At 53.0% G+C, this 14,238-nt stretch overlaps 1 protein-coding gene across 2 annotated transcripts in view; it reads left to right on the top strand.

Annotated features, from left to right (window-relative positions):
* The window catches only part of RIN3 (Ras and Rab interactor 3), a 133,081-nt gene extending 127,649 nt beyond the window's left edge, over positions 1-5,432 (top strand). For both annotated transcript variants that reach the window (XM_043489468.1, XM_043489467.1), the window contains exons 9-10: positions 1,080-1,243; positions 4,260-5,432. In XM_043489468.1, coding sequence (XP_043345403.1) covers positions 1,080-1,243; positions 4,260-4,580 — 485 coding nt within the window. In that variant the 3' untranslated portion in view covers positions 4,581-5,432. The remainder of the gene's footprint in view (positions 1-1,079; positions 1,244-4,259) is intronic.
* The last annotated feature ends 8,806 nt before the right edge of the window (positions 5,433-14,238 follow it).

The following is a 14,238-nucleotide window of genomic DNA, read 5'->3' as shown; positions in this document are numbered from 1 at the left end:
AAATTTTAACTAAGAATAAATAAATCATTGCCCTGGTACCCAAAGCACTGAGGAGCGGCCTGGTGAGTGGGAGGGAAGCCCAGGAAGCTCAGCAAGACCTTGGCCAAGTCACCCCACCCCCTCTAGAGTGAGGGGCGCTACAAGGCCAGTGCTCCTCACGCATTTTAACCAAAGCCTCCAACAAGCCAAGGAGGGTAAATTTATAAGTATATGTGCAAATTATTATCTTTAATCATAAAACTTCATGCAAATTTTTCAGTCTGAAGGTGGCACTGCTGGTAAACAAACTGCCTGCCAATGCAGGAGACATAAGAGACACAGGTTCAATCCTTGGGTCTGGAAGAAGAGGAGGGAATGGCCACCTACTCCAGCATTTTTGTCTGGAGAATTCTATGGGCAGAGGAGCCTGGCGGGCTACAAGTCCATAGGGTCGCAAAGAGTCGGGCACAACTGAAGCAACTTAGCACACATGCACGACATATTTCAAAAATTAAATTACCTTAGGAAACATTAAGTATTAGGAATATGTATGAATTAAGATAAAAAGAAATGGAGAAACGAAGGATGCAAATTTTTTACTTTCTTGAAATTATTAAAAGTGTGTAATCATATGAACATGATTAACATTTCTCCACATATTTTTAAGTTTTTTATTTTTTAAATAAAATGTATATGACACCTCGAGAGAGGTCTCCTGCCCGCCCGTGTCTTGAAGGCACTGCTTTCCCCACCCTAAAGACATCCATGGCTGTCAGTTTCTTGTGTATCTTTACATTTTAAAACTAAAAACTCACTTTAAAGCATCAGTTTAAAAATGAGCAAGAGTTGCGTCCCAAAGGGGAGTCAGCGACAAGCTTTGAGCAGAGCCTTACGGCTCAGGGAGCTTTTGATTCTGCGGTGGACACGGGTCTGAATCTCAGCAAGTGACCAACCTCCAGGCAGCACGTGCCTCGGGCCGGCGGCGGTGGGTGGGGCTTGGAGAGGTGGGCGGGGCGGCCGAGCCTGGACCGGCTCCCGGCCTTTGCGGGTGGGTGGAGGCGGTGGTCCGGGCTCAGCCTCCACACCCTTGCCTGTTGTAGGTTCCTACTATCTGACCACCACCTACGGGGCCCTGGAGCACATCAAGAACTACGACAAGATCACGGTGACCCGGCAGCTGAGCGTGGAGGTGCAGGATTCGATCCACCGCTGGGAGCGCCGGCGCACGCTCAACAAGGCTCGGGCCTCCCGCTCCTCCGTGCAGGTGGGGCCTGGGACCGAGAGTGTGGGAGGGGGCCGGGGAACCTTACTCCCGGATCATCCCTACTGCCTGCCAGTTCTGGAGCCTGCCTCCGCCGACTGGCCGCTCTGGCCGGCCCGCCCAGCCCCCAGGGAGCTGGAAGGCCTCCACGTGGGGAGCAGTGGCCCTGAGCTCCCGGGCCTGCCAGTGTGTGCCGGGTTAGGGGCTGGGGATGACAAGTTGAGGGCTGGAGACTAGAGAAGTATCAGCGAGCATCGGCGTTTCAGTTGGGCACACAAGACAAGGCTAGGAAGAAGGAGACCTTCACCCACCGTTCCTCAGCGTCTGTGATGTCTGAGCAGGCTGCTAGGGCTGGAGAGGGGAACAGTGGTTTGTCCCAGTTAAAAAGCCCGGGAGCTGATCTACAGCCTTGCCACTGGGTGCCCAGACAAATGCAGCAGCTGCCAAGGGTTAGCCTGCCCCTCTCCAACCCACCCACCCATCCTTCCCCACTTCTGTCTGTACAGACTCAGGGTTCAAAAGCCACTGGTGGGCAGACTCCTGCCCCGACCCATCCCATTATCCCACACCCCCGAGGCTGCATCAGATCAGTTCATTTCAGCTCAGTCGCTCAGTTGTGTCCGACCGTTTGCGACCCCATGGGCTGCAGCATGCCAGGCTTCCCTGTCTATCACCAACTCCTGGAGCCTCCTCAAACTCATGCATCAGAACAGCTATGAACACGCTGAGCTCAACTCCCTAGGGCTTAGCCTCTCTGCCCATGCTGGTCCATTGCCCCTTCCTCACTGGCTACCACTGCCCATCCTCAGTTTCTCCAACAACCCCCTCCTCTGAGAAGCCTTCCCTGACACCCCCCATCTGCCCCCCATTCCCTATGGCATGGGTTAGAAGTGCTTCCTGCTGCTACTTCTATTGCAGCACATATACCCTGTACTGTAACCATGTATGTATAAAGCTGTAACCCTGAGAGAGCAGACCCTATTGCTGACATGTCTCAGGGGGTCCAAGCCCAGGGCCTGGGACAGAGTGGGACTGGGGAGTATGCACAGTGGCAGGAGTTAGGACAGTGAACCAAGCTGCAGTCCAGAGCTGTGAATAGGTCTGCAGACTCACTTCCCTGGCACCCAGAGCACAATGGACCTGAAGCCCATGCCTGGCTGCTTTCCAAATGGCCTTTCTGTAACTGGGAGAGCCCAGGCCTGGGTGGCAAGAGGCTCACGGTATGGACCCAGCTCTGTACTAGCTTGCTGTGTGACCCCAAGCCATGTCTAACTCTCTCTGGGACGCAGATTTCCTGTCAGCACAGGGGGACTCTGGACCATTTGAGCTCTGCCTCCCCAGTACATGTTCTAACATCAGCCAAGCTGATGTCCCTCCTCCTCTAATCAGTGGTGTCTTGATAATGTTTAGTAACTGGTTCTCTGGGGAGAAAGAAAAAAAAAAAAAGGCTCTGATCTTTGCTTCTGTCAATTTCCATGGTATTACTATAAATACTGCCACCATGGCTGATTTCAAGCTACTAACTTGGCATCACAGAACTTGGAGTTGGGAAGAGATGCACACAGTTGGCTGTCTCAAGCTGGTATGAGCCCGCATAAGTTGGCGATTACAGCTGCAGCACACCAGCATTCCCTCCTGCCTTCTGGGGCAGCTGCCCCTCCACCAACTCTTGGAATATGAGCTCTTGGTCCAAGGGTGACCCTCCCATTCCTTCCTTCTTGCTTCTGCCTTGTGGATTCCCAATGCTGAGCATCTGTGAGTCCCACTAAGGAGGCAGAGCTCAGGAAGAGGCTTGGGATGAGACTTATCAGCACTGTTTCTGGGGTCTGAGGAGGGCACCACTGCCTGCCCCCTTCCCAGTGCCTCCTCTGCACCGCACACCCTTACCCGTGGAGCCAAAGCCCAGAGCCTGAGAATCATCGGATGTCAAGGGCCCTGGGGAGGCCTGATGGTGGCTGAGGACAGCACAGCAGCCACTGAGACCCAGGGAAGCGGGCTGGGCCTTCCCCTCCCAGAAAAAAAAAAAGAAGTGATCCCAGGGACTCTTGACCCAGAGCCTGGCACTGCTCTGTAGTCATTAATTATCTCCTTTCTGAACTGGGCGGTGTCATCAGGAGCCCGCTGTGCTCTCACCGTCCTTCCACAAGGGGGCAGCCCTGCACACACACTTCCTGCCCGGCCTCTGGGCCCTTGGGGGAAAGGGGAATCTTCCAGGCCCTGAGCTAGTTTTCCGTGCTCCACCCCCAGGCACAGAATATGGACTTCTGGTTTTATCTCCAGTTTATAGTTGAGGAAATGGAGACTCAGAGAGGTCAAGGTCACACAGTAAGTGGGAGCAGATTCAAAGCAAGGCAGGGACTCCTTCCACGGTCTCTGGTGGACCCAGGTGTGAGTGTGCTGTTTTGTGCAAGCACTCCCCATCTCTTTCCCCCAAGTCTTCTCCCCCGCCCTTCCCTGCCAGCCTGCTCCTGGGAACACCACCTCTCCCCATCCCCAGGCCCCTCCAGCCCTAGGGCCTGAACTGTTCAGCCTGCCGTAGCTGCTTCAGTTGAGCCATGGAATGCTGGGGGCGGGTCTGAATCTTTGATTTTATTTATGCTGCCCCGCGTGCCCAGCAGGGTGCCTGGAATGCAGGGGGACTCCGGGAAGAAGAGAAAGTGAAAAATAAGATTTTTTCAATGACGGCAAGCCCACGGACTGGCCACCAGGGGGCGCGCTCACTCCTTGTCCAGACTCCAGGCCAAGCGACTGACCCAGTGAGAGCCGAGGCTCAGAGAGGGAGGGTCTTTGCCTGAGGTCACACAGCAGGGTCAGCCGCAGGTGCCCCGACGGCCAGCCTCACGACCCCTCCTGCCATCCATCCGCTGTCTATGGAGAGGAATCGGGGGGCCCAAAGAGGACAAGGCCATGCAGCTTCTGTCCAAGCTCCCAGCATCAGGGCGAGGGTGAGACAGGCTGTGGGGCTTGGCCCCGCCGGTAACCGTGACGCGGTAGGACTCATCTCCGTCTCGCCCCGCAGGACTTCATCTGCGTGTCGTACCTGGAGCCGGAGCAGCAGTCGCGGACGCTGGCATCGCGGGCGGACACGCTGGCCGAGGCGCTGTGCGCCCAGTGCGCGGAGAAGTTCGAGGTGGTGCAGCCCCAGGACTACCGGCTCTTCGTGCTGGTGGACGGCCGCTGCTTCCAGCTGGCCGACGAGGCGCTGCCGCACCGCATCAAGGGCTACCTGCTGCGGAGCGAGCCCAAGCGTGACTTCCACTTCGTGTACCGGCCCCTGGACGGCGGCGGGGGCAGCGGGGGCCCGCCCTGCCTCGTGGTGCGGGAGCCCAACTTCCTGTGAGCCCGGGGCCGCGGCCCTTCCGACGGCAGTGTCCACCCAGGCGGGGACGCCGGCCGACCGGCCTGCACCCTCGACCCCCAGACTCACACGCCCCCACTCACACATGCACACGCACAGACACGCGCGCGCGCACACACATACACACTTCCAACAGGGATGCCCACACGTTGCCCCGTGCTTGCAGCCTACTGAGCGCGCCTGGGCCACCGTGGCAGGACCATTGTGTAAACAACGTGATCCGTGGCCCCTGCGTGCTCCCAATAGGAGGGCGGGAGCCGGGAGAGGCCTCGTCCTTCATTAGGCAGAAAGGGAAACGGAAACTCAGAAAGGACCCTCCAGCCCCCCGCAGCACCCAGAGCCCAAGCTCTGCCCCTGTTCACAGACAGCCCCTCAGGCCAGTCCGTCTGTCCCGCGCCGCCCGCCCTTACCCCATGCCCACGCGATCCCCAGCCTTTCCCCGGGAGGGCTCAGGTTTCCCCAGGACCGTCCTCAGGAGGAGTGGCCTGGCCACAGCGGCCCCGCCCCCATGGAGCTGGACTGGTTTGGACCGGCCCAGCATCTCAGGAGCATCTCAGGGTGCCTGAGGAGACAGGCCCCTCACCCCTGCGTCAGAGCCAGCCCTCAGCCATCCGCACTCTGCGTGCTACCCGTAGCTCCCCAGCCCCTCCGGAAGCAGCCAGACGTACAGTGGGACCTCCGAGCGAGGCCAGCTTCACAGCTACGTGGACGAGCCCAGCCTTGGCCACAGGGGACATTGTTCAGGGCCCTCTCCTTGGTGGGCACCCCAGGACTGTGGCGTTTGTGGCAAGAGACACTGTGTGGGGAGTGTTTTAATAAAAGCCCTTTTGAAAATGGCATCTTCTTTTCTCAAAGGGCTAGATCTGCTCAGGCAGCCAGCCCTCCCCGTTAACAGCCTAATCCCCCTGCAAGGTGGAGTTCAGAAAAGCACCTCCTTTCCACTGAGCGCCCTATTTTTTTTTTTTTTTGACAGAATCTATAGGTTTCTCAGCTGGCACTAGTGGTAAAAAAAAAAAAAAAAAAAAAAAAAAAAAAACCTGCCTGCCAGTGCAGGAGACAAACACGAGTTCAACCCCTGGATTGAACTGGAGGAGGGCATGGCAACCCACTCCAGTATCCTTGCCTGGAGAATCCCCATGGACAGAGGAGCCTGGCGGGCTACAGTCCATAGGGTCACAACGTGTCGGACACGACTTAAGCAACTTAGTGCGCACGCATAGCACACTCAGCCTTCAGGGCCCTGGGCTCTGTCTGCCCCTCAGCCTGGTCATTTCCTTTCTTCCTCACACCCACACTTCCGTCATTCCTGCCTCTGCTGCCTATCCCAGGAATACCGTTCCATACCATCTTTGCCTGGTCAAACTCCTATTTATCCTTCAAAGCCCATCTCCTCCAGAAAGCCTTCTCTGACTTTCTAGGGTGCCGGCCAGATAGTCCTTGTCCATGTCCTCCAGCCCTATGGGCTCATCTCTGTCACAAGAGATAGCTCATTGAATTGCATCTGTCTGTTGATACTTCTTTCTCCACCAGATTTGGACCCTTCATGTCTGGGTCCGTCCTCAGCATTGATTGAAAATATGTTTGCTGAGTGCCTGTTCAATCTCAGCACCCTTCTAGGCCCTGGGAGTCAGTAGAGAACAAAACAACGGGCAGCCCTAGCGTTCAGGGCAGCAAGCCGTGCCCACGGGCAGGGCAGCTGGACTTCCCTGAATTATATTCCTGGGAGGCAACCTGCTCATTCAGCTGATCAACAAACATTTCTCTCACTGTGGCTCCAGGCCAGCCCTATGTCAGATGCCGGGATTGCTCCAGGATGCAGCCAGCCAGCCCTGGGCTTTCCAGGCTGGGGATCTTTGTAACAGACATGAGGAAACAGGCAAATACCCCGAAGCTGAGGGTGGCCAGCCATGATCCCAGGTTGCCCTTCCCTCCGCCACCCCCGGGAGCGGACCTTGTCCCCTTCCTGATCTTCCGATACCCCCTGCAGCCCGAAGCTGAGCTGGCTGTGCTGCCTCGGGTCCCCAGCCATAAGGCAGGGTGCCCACTGCCTCCCATTAGGCCTGAGACTGGTGGGGATGGTTCAGACAGAGGTCCATTTACCCAAGCACCCTCCTGCCAAGTGGGGCCCAAACTTGGGGTGGGGTTGGAATTCAGATGGTGGATTGGGCATCAGTCCAACCCTGGCGGCGGGCAGGGGGGTTCTTCCGTCCTGCTACCAGGGAGCGGGCAGAGCCAGTCAGTGACCTGGACCAGGACACCACTGTAAGAACCCCACGTGTGCATGTGCACGTGTGTGCTCGTGTGTGGGGCCCTCCCATCAGGAGAGGCCAGAGAACAGGACAGGTGGGGCTACCTGGATCCTGTGGTCTTGAGGCCTCTGTCCCCAGTGGGGTGTGCGGGCCTCATCCAGGGTCGAGAAACAGGGCCTTGCAAGAGCTGAGTCCTCATGGGTGGCTGGCGCTGGTCCGTGACTCCTCTTGTGGGAGGTATTTTTGGATGAGGATGTGAAGGCTCAAAGAAACAGGGAGAATTAGTCTGCTCTGGTGACCTGAACAAAATACCACACATGGGCCAGCTTCAACAGCAGACATTTATTTTCTCCCCGTTCTGGAGCCTGAAATTCGAAATCAGGGCTGGTTTCTCCTCGGCTTGCAGACAGCTGCGTGCCCACACAGCCTTCTTTCTGGGCCTGAGCACCCCTAATCTCTTCCTATAAGAACACAGGTCCTATTGGAGCAGGGCGCAGCTGTGTGACCTCACGTTACCTTTAGTAACCCTTTAAGGCCCTGTCTCCAAACGCAGGCACATTCTGGGATGCTAGGGCTTAGGGCTTCAACACGTGAACTTGGAGGGGACACAATTCAGCCCATAACAGTGGGGTGACTTGCCCAAGGTCACACAGCTGGTTAGAGGCCAGAATGAGGTTTGAACTCAGAGCTGACCTACCCCCAAATTCAGGCCTCTCTTTACCCCACACGGCACCCCCAAGTGACCTGTTCGTAGAAAACCAGTCAGATGAGCCTCACCTACCAGATCCATTCCTGGGCTTGCCTGAGGCCATGGTGAGCATCACAGGGCCGACTTGACCCAGAGGTCCAAGATGCAAGTGAAGCGACCTGGCTTCTCCACGGGCCCTGAGCAAGGAATCAGCGTGTCCGAGGGTGACGGGGTCACAGGCCGTGACGTAGAACCGGGACTGGGCCTGTCTCAACCCTGGCGTTTGTCCCCTGTGCTCTCGGCCGACTGACTCCCTCCCTCTGCTTTTTTTTTTATTTCTACCACTTTATTGCTACCAACCCATCTCCCTCCACCCTCGTGCACACATGCTCAGTCATGTGACCCCATGGACTGCAGCCCGCCAGGCTCCTCTGTCCATGGACTTTTCCAGGCAAGAATACTGGAGTGGTTGCCATTTCCTTCTCCCCTCCCTCTGCTTTTACTGGCCTCTCCCCATCACCCACCAGTCTGAGGCTGGGCTAGGGCCAGCGGTGCTGAGAGAAGCTACGAGAACATCTGCAGAGACCAGGACATGGCCAGGCCCTACAGCTCCTCCGTCCCCAGGTCCTAGCAGTGACAGCTGGGTGCCAAGCCCTGCCGGTCATGAGCAGTCCCAAACCCGCCCTGCAGACACCCGGCCCATCATGGCCTCACAAGACCTTAACGTGTTGTACCGCATTCTCCCTAGTTAGGAGCAGGCTTCCGCTGCAGAACAAGGGACCAGACTGCAAAGGAAGTGGGCAGAGAGGAGCGGGGGGCCGTGGGTGAGAGGAGGGGCAGAAAGAGGCGGAGAGGGTCTTGTGGGTGCAGAGGAGACGTGCCCCCCCTTCCCCCCACAGGCCATTTCGCCGGTTTGCAGATGTGGGCACTCTGCAAGCACTCAGCTGGCCTAAATCCAAGAACCAGCCACCCACTGTTCTGCAGGCTCATCTGGCCTGGAAAGCAGGAAATAGCTGGACAGGAACCAGGCCTTCCCTTTGCAGGAAGGTCATATGGAGCCTGGTTCTGGGGAAGAAAGCTCTGACTCACAGTGGCCATGGCTTTGCCTCACCCCCAGTTGTCACGCTATTTGCTGGAAGACAGTGGTTTCCTAGGAATGCCCTTCCAAGAATCATCTCTTTGCAGCTGACACAACCCTAGGCTAAAAGGGAACTCAGATCCGGCTTCAAAGTCAGAAAATCTGTTCAGCCGGAAGGCGGGAGGAACCTCCGCTGGTTGTCAGGAGACCTGAGTCCCAGGCCAGCTCTGAGCCCTCAGCGAGCTGCTTCACGCCTTCAGTATCCCCATTCTTAAAATTAGAATGATTCTTTCCCCATCTCCCAGGCTTGTCTCAGGGATCACAGCAGCTCTCAGGTGGGGGCAGGCAGGCAAAGCCTCAGATCTTTTGATAAAAGGAAACAAATTCAGAGTTAGACATAAGGGCAGGGAAGTTGTTGATAGCCAAGGCTCCATGGCTGAGGGGACCCAGGAGTTGAAACCCAGGCTGGGCCCCCCTTGTCACCTGGCACAGGACCGTGTCCACCCGGAGAAAGGGACACCTTTTCCACATTGTCATATGGTCTACAGCAGGGGTCCTCAACCTCCGGGCTGTGGACCGGTACCTGCTGTCAGATTAATGGTGGCATTAGGTTAAAAATAAAGCGCACAATAAATGTAGTGCACTTGAATCATCCCCAAACCATCCCAACCATCCTCCCCATCCCCACTCCATGGAAAAACTGTCTCCCATGAAACTGGTTCCTGGTTCCAAAAAGGCTGGGGAACCGCTGGTCTACAGGGAGTCCAGGTGAGCTCACTCCTGGGGGCAGCTGTGCGTATTTCTGGTTTAATGAGAGCAGTCAGCACAGGATGTGCCTGGGCGAGTGGAGGGCATGTAACCCACCTGGAGGAAGCAGATGGCTTCCTGCCAGTGAGGGTGGCTGAGGTGGGTCTTGAAGAATGAAGAGTTGGCCTGGAGCAGAAGGGAACCGAAGAACCCATGAAGATTGCAGGAACTCTCCACGGTGTTCTTGTGTGTCTGGTGAAGACTCATTGACAGCTTCTATTCCAGACTATCTTCTTAACAGTGTTTGACTAGGGACTCCCCTGGTGGTCGAGTGACAGCCTCTGAGCAACCAATGCAGGGGTTCGAGCCCTGGTCAGGGAACTGGATTGCACATGCTGCAAGTGAAGATCTTGCATGGCACGATAAAGATCAACGATCTGGCCTGCTGCAACTAAACAGTGCAACAGCAACAACAAAATAGTATTTTTTAAAAAGAGTATTTGACTAGCCTTGGAAGATATAGTTGCTTTCTCCTGGGAAGAGGGCAATTTTTTTTTTTTCCCTGACCAAAATAATTAACTAATGTCTCTCACTTTGAAAGAACGTATCTCCTCCGACAGGGCCAAAGTGGGACAGGTCTGCTCACAGCCTTATTCCTAAGCCGGACGTTTCTCAGCCTGATCCAGATGCACTGTGTGGACAGCATCTATCAGGGCCCACCTCCGCATGCCCCTCAGGGCACTCGGAAGGCCAGGGGAGGCAGCAAATATGAAGCACATGCACCTGGGTGCTGAGGGTGATGAAGTCCCTTGTGATGGTCCCAGGAGTTTCACATCTCCTGCCAGCACGTATGACATTGTGGCAGGTGACCTTGTTATCGTGTAGGTGGGGTGAAATCTCTGACTCTTGACAGTTTTTGATAAGGAAGATGGAAGAAAGTGAAAAATCACAGAAAATGAAATAGGAGTGTGCTATATGCAGGGTCACCGGTCATTTCCAGATCGGGTGTACATAAAGCCTGAAGCAAAGAGTAGTGGGAGGTGAGGCCAAAGGGGCGGCCGGTCAGGTCCTTGAATGGCCCTGGTTGGCAGCACAGCAAGTCTGGAAATTCTGCACCCACATAGAACAGAACTGGAGGGCCCGGGCTGGAGGCAGCAGCAGTGAGCACTCCTAGCATTCAGACTGTTGTCTTAAAAGACAATGTCTCATGAAGACGCCGGAGTTTCCTGGAGAAATAGCTGATTCCAACTTTGGGACAGGAAATGTAGAATGAAACATTCTGATACACTAGATAGGAAGGAAGCGGTGGAAGTTTCTTAGCATCATGTCAAAAGGGCTTGGGTTGTCAATCACGGACTCATGACTGCATTCTCCTCTGCCTATCTCCCTGCAACCACTAATCTACTTTGATGTTGTTCAATTGCTCAGTCATGTCTGACTCTTTACGACCCCATGAACTGCAGCACTCCAGGCTGCTCTGTCCTTCATTATCTCCTGGAGTTTGCTCAAAGTCATGTCCATTGAGTTGATGATGCTGTCTAACCATCTCATCCTCTGCCACCTGATTCGCTTTTTGCCTTCAATCTTTCCCAGCATCATGGTCTTTAACAGTGAGTCTTCACATCAGGCGGCCAGTGTATTGGAGCTTCAACTTCAGCATCAGTTCTTCCAGTGAATATTTAGGGTTGATTTCCTTTAGGATTGACCTCTGAAAGGGCTTGGGAGTCCACCCTGGGAGTCCACCAGGACTTCCTGGTGGCTCAACTGGTAAAGACTCCGCCTGCAACGAGGGAGACCTGGGTTCGATCCCTGGGTTGGGAAGATCCCCTGGAGAAGGGAAAGGCTACCCACTGCAGTATTCTGGCCTGGAGAATTCCATAGACCATATAGTCCATGGGGTTGCAAAGAGCTGGACACAACTGAGCAACTTTCATTCATTCAGCCAAAAATGGACAACTTGAGCTTCCGTAGAGAAGTGCAATTGATTGAAACCCAATAGAAATATGTAAATCCTCTGGATCCGGCTGCTAATTTGTAAGAGACCTGGGCATCATAAAGACATGCTGAGCAGCAGCTTATGTATGCAATCAGTGAAGTCCAGACTGAGAAACTCCACTGATCTCCAGCCTGGACTCTTCAACGGAAATTGGAAAGGGAGAAAAAAAAAAAAGATGAGAGAATCTGTAGAATAAAAACTATAAAAGTGTCCAGGGATGCACACTTGTACTAAAACCACAGAGAACACAAGGAGAGTGGCTACTTTGGGAGGGAGGAGTGATGACTGGGATGGAGCACAAGAAGGGCTTCCAGGGCGGCCAGTGTGATGGTTAATTTTATGTGTCAGTTTGACGGGGCCATGGTGCCCACATATTTAGTCAAACATTCTTCTGGATGCTGTAGTGAAGGATTTTTTTTGGATGATGTCAACATTTAAATGAGTAGACTTCGAGCAAAGCAGATGACCTTCTGTAATATGGGTGGTGGTGGTGATTTAGTCGCTAAGTCGTGTCCTATGCTTATGACCCCATGGACTGTAGCCTGCCAGGCCCCTCTGCCCATGGAATTCTCCAGGCAAGAATACTGGAGTGGGTTGCCATTTCCTTCTCCACGGGATCTTCCCAACCCAGGAATCCAACCTGGGTCTCCTGCATTGCAGGCATATTCTTTACCAACCGAACTATGAGGGAAGTCCATAGTAATGTGTGTGGGTCTTGTCCAAACAGCTGACGGTCTTAGGAGTGCAAAGACTGACCTTCCCTGAGCAAGAAGGGATCCTGCCAGCAGGGGGCCTTTGGCCTGGACTGCAGTTCCTCCTCTGGGTCTCCAGCTTGCAATTTTCTATTTACTAAGCCTCCACAGTCATTGAGTCCTTCAGGTAATGTCTCTATATGTATATAGAATGTTTCTATATGTATACACATCCATTGCTTCTATTTCTCAGGAGAATCTTGCCTCATGCATCTGGTAAAGTTCTGTTTCTTGACTTGGATGGTAATTACAAGGGTATTTCATCTTATCATTCATTAAGCATTGTACTTGTTTTCTGGATCTGCTTTTATAGTGAAAAAGTTAAGTATCCTTTGTATATAGCTATGTAAATATGTAGAAAGTGGATTCTAATGATGAATACAAACTGTTATTTGGGATTCGGCGGGGGGAAAGGGAGTGGCCATGTTTTGCTTTTAAAGTTTCTGTACCTCTTATGATAGAACATGTTTTGGATATAACTAGGGGAGCAAAATGCTGGTCCTAGTTGTGACACACATAGAAAGGTCACCTTTATCAGAAATCTAATGGAAAATGGCTTAACCTGAGGGATGGAGAGTTCCTTCCGCTGGGGACCTAAGAACCACAGGAGGAGAAAAAAAAAGTCAAGGCAGTGTGACTTAGGAAACTGTCATTTATTTGAGAAAATGAACAAGCCTCTTTTAACCTCTAGAGCCATGAACATTCAAGTTTCTGCACTTGTTAAATAGTTAAATATATTTTTGTTCTACAGGGAGGACAAAGAAAAAGAGGGAAGCAGGGTTACAAGCGTAGGTAACAGTTCTGGAAAAGAGAACAGAGTTTTCCCTACCTGAATCTTGTGTTTTAAGAGACTCCTTTTAAAAATTCTACTTTTTGAACATCAGTCAGCCCTTAGGGCTGCCCATTCTTGAGCTTTAGTGATAAACATTTAAACACCATATGCTTCTTGTACTTGTTAAAACCCTAAAGCTCCCCTAGATTCGCAGGACAGTAAAAGTTCTTTATCCTGGTCACACTGTATTAACTGATCGACTGTATTAAGACAGCCTCAGAGAAAGGATAACCTGATTAAAAACGGGCCCATTAGAAACAGAAGTATCACCCTGGAATTAACCCTGTTTGACACTATCTCTACTTTCAATCTCTACCTCCAAAGTTTAAAGGCATCTATCACTGCTAAAGAAGACACTACACAAACATAGGTGGTCACAAGTGTCCTGATTCAGTGTTCCTTTTTTCTTTGTTTTCTATTTAAAACAGCCATCTAGCTATATGGCTTAGTTTTAAAAACAACGTTACTGAAACATAATTAGCAAACCATATCATTCCATTTGATGTGTACAGGTCACTGGGTCTTAGCACATTCAGAGTTGTATAACCAACGATCACGATCAGCTTCCAAACATTTTTATTCACCCCCAAAATAATCCACATCCCCATTAGCATTGATTATTTCCACATTTCCTCTCCCCAGTTCCCAGCATCATGCATCTACTTTCCGTTTCAGTAGACTTGTTTATTTTGGACCTTAGATACAAATGGAATCATGTAATACAGGGGTCTTAGGTAACTGGCTGCTTTCCCTAAGCTAAATGCTGGAGCTGTATCAGAGCTTCATCCTTTTTTGTTGCCGCTTAATATTCTACTGCCTGGGGAAGAGTTAGTGTTCCTTTTAAATGTCTTTCACAAAGCTACGGTGGGTATCACCCCTTGTGGGACACCAGGCCAAGAGAAACAAGGGTAAGGCAGGCACCCTCTGCCCTCAAAGATAACCTCCCAGACCCCATGTGTGGTGTATGGCAGACCCCAACACGTGCTGGAAAGGATCCAAGGGAAATGCAAATACCAACAGACAGAGGAGAGCAGGAAGTTGAGGAAGACAGGGCACTTTCAGATACACCTTGAGGATGGGCCAGGCGGGGGGGCAGGCACTCCAGGGTACAGGCACAGCAAGGAACAAAGGCACAAGAGGCTGAAAAGTACAGCAAGTGGGGGGACGGGGGTGCTGGCAGGAAGAGCCAACCAGTGCGGTGGGGAAGGGGATAGGAGACAGACGGATGGGGGAGGGCTCCACTAGGAGGGGCCCGGAACATAAACTAAGACGTCGGGGACCTGAAATTCATACTCAGA

This window comes from Cervus canadensis, chromosome 17 (assembly GCF_019320065.1).
Source record: "Cervus canadensis isolate Bull #8, Minnesota chromosome 17, ASM1932006v1, whole genome shotgun sequence".
Lineage (NCBI taxonomy): Eukaryota > Metazoa > Chordata > Mammalia > Artiodactyla > Cervidae > Cervus > Cervus canadensis.
The sequence above is the reverse complement of the archived record's forward strand: the minus strand, read 5'-3'. Positions and strand labels throughout refer to the sequence as shown.